Below are 7,049 nucleotides of genomic sequence, written 5' to 3' on the forward strand. Positions count from 1 at the left end.
TATGTTATAGGGTAATAATATTATTAAGCTTCTCTTCTGGAAGGTTAACAACTTAACTTTTCAGACTGAAAATTAGAGAAAAAGAAGGGCTGCAAGGACAGTCAACATTTTGGCCCTGGCCTTCAAGGTCAGTAAAGACTCAAGACATAGGAGAACCTGTAGTAAAACATCATGTAACTCAGTTGCGTTCCAAATTTTTTGATCAAGGAGATTACAGGGCCACAAAGGAAAGTGATAAATGATGTAGAGTGTGCCTAAGGAGAGTTACATGGAGAAAAAACATTCTCTCAGGCCCTCTCAGAGAGCAAATTGGTCAAACAATGACTGTGACTCATCTACATGACTGACGCAAAGGATCTACAAACTGTGGTACAGGGTTTCAGGATAAATCCTGAGGGGATTTGACTGACCTTGTCAGATACAAAAGTTACCTTTCTTGTTCTATAGGTCTTGATTTATCTTGGTCTTGATTTATCTTGGTTACCCAGCAAAAAGTATAAAAACAAAGTATAAAAAGTAAAACTATATTAATATGCTGAGCTGTAAAAGGCTCAAGTCAATGACTTGTGACATTGCCAGTCCTATGCTTAACCCACTACTATTATTGACTACTGTACTATAGTGGAATGTTTTGCTGAATTCACGCACTTACAATATTTGAATGACAGTGGAATACCATCTCTGACAAAAGTAAACAGAAAACGGGGATACAAATGAAGGACCATTTTGTATCTGTATATACAAAATAGGATGGATATACAGCTACTTTCTCTTAATTCAATAGGAAGAAAGATTTGTACTAATAGTGTTTGGACAGGATATCATGTCTGCATCTTGTACTATAAATAATCACTAAGAAGACAACAGCATGTAATGTATTAATTATTGAAACTGTCCTACTAATCAGTTTTGGAACTGTCTCATTGCTATTTGTTTCTCAATATAATTATTTAAAAAAAAACTTTTACATGCAGCAATAGTTTAATTTAATTGAGGAACTTTAATTCCTCCACCCAGTGCTGGAATGCTGTCTTTTCCTCTCTTGAGAGGAATGATCCAATATTATATCCCAGATCTAATGGAACAAAACTTTTTACAGATCCTGTAATTAATAGTTTAGAAAATTCTAATACAAGACAGTGAGCCCATTCTAATTTGAAATTCTGGTATAGATAAAAATGCTAAAAATGGGGCAGAGCTGTAACTGAGCCAAACACCATCAAAACGGCAGAGTCATGTACTATTAAAAAGTGGTGAATACATTGCTTTAAGGAAACATGTTTTAAAGTTTAATTGGAAGAATTAAAGTAATCTCATCATTTATTGCACCTGGGAATTATAATTTCACAGATGGATATTGTTATCATGTATAACAATATCTGAAAATAAGATTCAGTACATAAAATGTTGGTCTACTTAATACTAACAGTTTTATTCATGCTAGCAAACGTAGGTAGCCACTAGTCGCATGTGTTTATTCTTAAAATTTAAGTTTATAGAAAAGAAGGGAAAAAGAAAAAGAAGAGAGAAGAAGGATAAAATGGAAAGGGGAAAGAAGAGGGCCTGAAGGAAGAGGCAAGGAAAGTGGGAAAAAGCAAATCAAGATAGATCTTGAAAAGGTACACATTTCCTATGATGAATGTGACATATACATATATATATATATTATATATATATAATATATATAAAAAAACTTAACAAAAATTTTAAATTTATGATAAATAGAATTGAATCAAACTAAACTTTGAGTTCTTGAGTTTCACAAGTTCCACAGTTCATGTGTCAGTAACTATTTGTGGCTTGTGGCTGCCAATGTGGGCAGCACTCACAAAAGATTTCCATTGTTGTGCAAACTTCTGTAAATCAGCACTGCTCCCGGCTATGTTTCACTTTTGCAGCTCTAGAAGTGCAAGTTTGATTGTTTCTGTACTTATTGTGACCTAACTCATGTTAGTGTTCTGAATACCCTGTCAGAGCTGCAAGTTGATTGATTCATTCTTCTGGCATGAACATGGGGTGTCAGTTTGCTTGGTGATTCCTACCGATGTGTCACTCAAGATAGAGTGAACCAGTTCCCACAAAGACATTTGTAGCCCTTTTAGGTCCAGTTATTTCTTATCCCAAGCCATTTTTAAATACTGGCGGCTGGACTTAGAGAAACACGTGCATGCTTTAGCATCAAAAAGTCGTAAAAATTGATGCAGAAGTGGGATTCTTTTCCTATTGGTGTTGCTGGGATTGAAACAAGGGCCACATGTGTTTTGCCAAACACTTTTCCAATAAGCCACATCTTTAGCCTTCTGTTATGCTGATTCTGTTTCAAAAGAGTTTGTGCTACTCCAGCCCATGAGCGACGTGACTCAGAAAGCTGTTATTTTTGAGTAGGATCAAGGAGAAGACTCCACCACAGTTGGAACAGGTCCCAATTGCTGTTCAGGCTGCTGTGCTGCTTTCACCATAGGATCCACCAGATGCAGTGGTACTTAAGATGTCCGTGGCAGAGAAGGGGTACTGTTGGGAACCTGTGGAAGGTTCCGTAGGTGAATCACAGTGGTGGCCCATGAGATTTTGGAGCAAGGCTCTACCATTATCTACAGATAGCTGCTTCATTTCGAAAAATAACCCCTGTCCTGCTAGCTGGGCCTTAGTAGAAACTGAGTGCTTGAGCACTGGACACCAAGTTTTCACATGACCTGAACTGCCCATCATGAACTGTCTATTATCTGATTGAAGCAAATGTGTTTTGTTGACAAGTTGATGAAGAAAGACTGAATTGTGACTATTAGTCATAATTTGTCAACTCTAGTAGATTAAAGAGCAGCTAGGTGCCAGTGAGATAGCTCAGAGGACTAAGTGCCTGCTCAGGCAAGCTCAGGGACCACATGCCATGCTGGCCCTGTCCCCTAGCATGCTGAGCTGGCCATAGGTCTGAGAGTGGTGGTGGACCCCTGTAATCCCAGCATGATGGAGGCTAAAATCAGGAAGATCATTATGAGTTCAAGCTGCACTGAGAGACCCTGTAGCAAATAAATTAAAAAATAAAAATAGAAATAAAAAGCAGCTAGTATAATAAGGACATGTGCTTCAGGGTGTTTGTGGGACATTTCCAAAGATGAATAGCATATTGTCAGGCAAACTGATGGGGGAGATCAGTCTATTAGCAACAAGCAATAGGTTTGTGATTTGGATGGAATAAAAGGGAAGAATAGAAGAATAGAAGAAAAAGATTGACATGTGTTTCTGGATGTCTCATTCTGCCTCATTTTGCTACTGCTCTGGGTATTTGGTTTAGTCTCTTCAGCATCCCAAGGGAGACTCATTCCAGAAATTCCTTCAGAGAGCTTCCAGACACACACACACACACAGACACACACACACAATACAGACACACTTGTGGATTGAAACAAATTCTATTAATAAGTGTGATATATGAAACTTAGCCAATCTCTATGAAACTAACTCCAGACATGGTAAAAATATCCATATATCCAATAATATAAAGCTGTCAATTAAAGTTTTCTATTAAAGATTAAAAGTTACTGTCACCGAAACAGTGAGTGTTAGATGTCTCAAATAATTTTCACTTTTATATCTCAAATCCATATAATTGCTTTAGGAAAACCATTTGTGCTTTGTATTGGTTAGTGCTTTCACAGTTTTATGATCTATTGTATCTATTGTCTATCTATCATCTATCTATCTTCTATCTTTCTCACCAAGAAATAATGACTAAATTAATATAATTGGTGTATCACTGCCAAAATTCTTTTATATTTCATTAAAAATTCCTCTCTCCTTCCCCTTGTACTGCATCCAAGGCACACAATTATTGTTTTTGCAAACATTATAATGGATTTGCAATTTCTGTAAATACAATTTAATCTAGGTAGAATTGTTATATCTTTTCTTTTTGTTCTCTGTTATGGTTTGGGTCTAAAATGTACTCCAAAGGCCTTGTATTACAGTTATGGTTGCTAGCTGATGAATTTTTAAAAAGTGATTGAATCATGAATGCTTTAATTCCATCACTGAATTAGTCCATGGATAAATTGAAATTTGTGGATGGCAGTATTTAGAAAGTGTAACCTAGTCAAAGGAAGTGGACAATTGGAACACATCTTTGGGGACTATATCCTAATACCCTCTTTTGATTTCTCTGCTTCTTGGTTTCCATTAAGTGAGAAACTCCTCTGGTGCCTCCTTTCAGCACACTATTTCTGCATCATTACAGGTCTACAGTCAATGGGGTCAGCAACCCATGGACTGACACCTCTGAAACCATGAACTAAATATATTTTTCCTTTGTCATCCTCAGATAACTTTTTGCAAGGGCAAAAAATGAACCAATAGATCTCCTTTAACGCAACAGAATTATTTTGGAATTCATAATTTGTACATTAATAGCTAATTCTTTTGATTGCTGAGTAATATGATCTCAATTTCATACATCATAAATTGTTTATGCATTCACCCAGTAATGAGTATTTAGGCTTTTCCCACTTTTTTATGAAAAATAAAGCTGCTATAAGCATCAGTGTACAAACATAGGCATACAGTGTAATTTTCTTGGGTTAATTACTGGGAATGGAATGTCTGTTTTATGTGGTAGGTACATGTTTCACTTATTTTTATTCATTCCTTGATCATATTAATTATGGAATTGTATGGCTTAAGCAAACACTAAGAAGACATATGGCTCATTAGAGTTCAAGAATTTGTGGGCCTCCTATCTACTTCTCAAAGAATACATTCCATCATTCCATTATCTTTGCCTTTTAGAGATGACAGTTAAGATGAAGGGAATATTTTATATCCACATTGTGAGTCAAATCTTTGATCAAAATTGCTATTCAACATGATTCTTTCTGAGATACTATAGGATCACAGTTTTCATGTCTTTGAACAAATTCCTAAGTAGGTTCCCTACTGGTAGATTTGCTAGTGACTGCTTTTACTAAAAACAAGCCCCACACTGTATGCTTGTGCTTTATGAGTAAGCTGTGACCCTATGTACTCATTCCATCAGTTGCTCTTACACTACAGATCACTGATGGTAATCTTTTAGAGCTTTCTGTGATACAAACCTCTCACCTCAGCATGTGTGCTATGCATTTGCCACGACTGGTAGAGATCTTTTCCGTCTAGGCCACAGCATTATCCCAGAGAGCTACATTGTATTTCAGGAGCTTCTTGTCAAACCCACACTGATGAGCTCTGCGAAAGTATTGAATATGCCACAATTATAACCTGGGTTTATGTCCATATTATGCCATTAAACAATGTGACCATTTTATTTACCTGCTAATTAATCGGCTTCTGGAGTGTCACTGGCTGATAGCAACAGTATTCTAATACAAAATTTTACAGAGGCTTCGTGGACATTCACAGGAACTATGTGGTGATACATATTTGACATTTGTTAGAAATGCCAGTAAATCAATTCATATGAACTTGTCTCTAATAGACTGGGGAATACTACCCCAATCCTCTCAACATCATTATGCAGCCTATTTGGCTAAATTAATAACTCAAGCCTCAATATGTTGTAAATAAGAATCCTGTTCTTTGGAGCACAGTTTTTCATCCTGGTTTATTAAAATCACCAGGAAAGCTTTACAAAAAGTACTTCTCTACACCAATATGAAACCCACTCCATACCCATTGAATCAGAATCTCTGAAGCAGATCCAAATGTTTATTTTAAGGACAGGAAGAACTTCAAACTTAAAATGTATGAGCCATTTAACACTTCAGAAAATTTCAGAATTTGGAACCATCTATCCTTGTCCAATTTGGGAGCTTGGTAATGTTTTGGCTCAGGCTGTGGCATCTAAGGCAGCTAATGAGACTTCAGCTATCCCTGATGCTGAGTCAGTGTCTTATTTCTTGGTAGGCTTGTTTTGTACTGAAATACTGGTGTTATGCAACCACAAAGTCAGGGCCAGATACTGTGTTTCTCTATGTCCAGATTAGTTAATTGCTAGCTGTATTATTTTTCTATTGTTGTTATCGCAAATTACTACAAATTCAATGACTTCATACCAGTTATGTTAGGGTTCTATATACCAGAGGTCTAACAAGACTTTCATTGGGCTAAAATGTAGAAGTGTCAGTGTGCTTATGTTTCGTAGTAGGAGACCTAATACTATTACCTATTATCTTGATTTTTTTTTAAATTCAGGAGGGCATCACTTGATCCTGTTACCATGACTGATGGCTACTTTTCTTCATATTCACAGCCAAGAAATATTGCATCTGCTTGACCATTTTCTCTCAGCTACACATTTCTCTGACCATGGCCATGAAAGGTTCTTCACACTGAAAGACTAGGGGGATTTTATTGTGTCAACACACAGAACTCAGGGTAGCACCCTCATCTCAAGGAAAGGTTAATCATATTTCAAACTTTATGTTACAGTGAAACTAAAGTGTCCACAGGTTAAGCGATTTGTGTGTGGTCATCTTCGTGGGATCATTGTTTTTTGTACCACCCTACTAAATACTTAGACGGGGAAAGGGGTTAGGTTTTCTAAATCCTTTCTATCAGCTATTTCTTTAGTTCTCTCTTCTGCTATAGACCTGTTTCTTTTGATAACGGTGGAAGAAAACATAGGATATAGTCTTTGGGAAAAGATTTTAAGTCATTTTTGCTGTGTGACTGGGAAAGGCAGAACATCTAGACAGTTGAGGACATGACTCCCTTTGTATTCAACCTGTGGAAGATCACTTCTTTCCTATTGTTCTCCTCAGCCTTTTCTGATGGGAATCTTTGGAGACTTTCTGTGGAGAATGAAGGAGCTCCCTGCCTCTGTTTCCTGCCCTAACTGCTGGCAACACAATGATCTTTTTAAATCTCCAATGATCACTGTTACTTTTAGTCTAGGCTAGCAAGCTTTTAAATTTTCTTTGTAAATGTACTTATAACTATGGCTGGACACCTTTTTATTTTTTTATATTTTTCAAATCAAATTGGTAGGACAGTTTCAATAATTAACACATTGCATACATTCTTCCTAGTGGTTAATTGCTGTACAAGATGCAGACATGATA

At 36.6% G+C, this 7,049-nt stretch overlaps 1 protein-coding gene across 1 annotated transcript in view; it reads left to right on the forward strand.

Moving 5' to 3' along the window:
- The window catches only part of Grm1 (glutamate metabotropic receptor 1), a 463,945-nt gene that overhangs the window by 311,356 nt on the left and 145,540 nt on the right, over nucleotides 1–7,049 (forward strand). The window contains exon 9 of the mRNA XM_004628592.1: nucleotides 4,232–4,251. Coding sequence (XP_004628649.1) covers nucleotides 4,232–4,251 — 20 coding nt within the window. The remainder of the gene's footprint in view (nucleotides 1–4,231; nucleotides 4,252–7,049) is intronic.

The sequence above is a fragment of the Octodon degus genome, unplaced genomic scaffold (genome assembly GCF_000260255.1).
Source record: "Octodon degus isolate 3935 unplaced genomic scaffold, OctDeg1.0 scaffold00024, whole genome shotgun sequence".
Lineage (NCBI taxonomy): Eukaryota > Metazoa > Chordata > Mammalia > Rodentia > Octodontidae > Octodon > Octodon degus.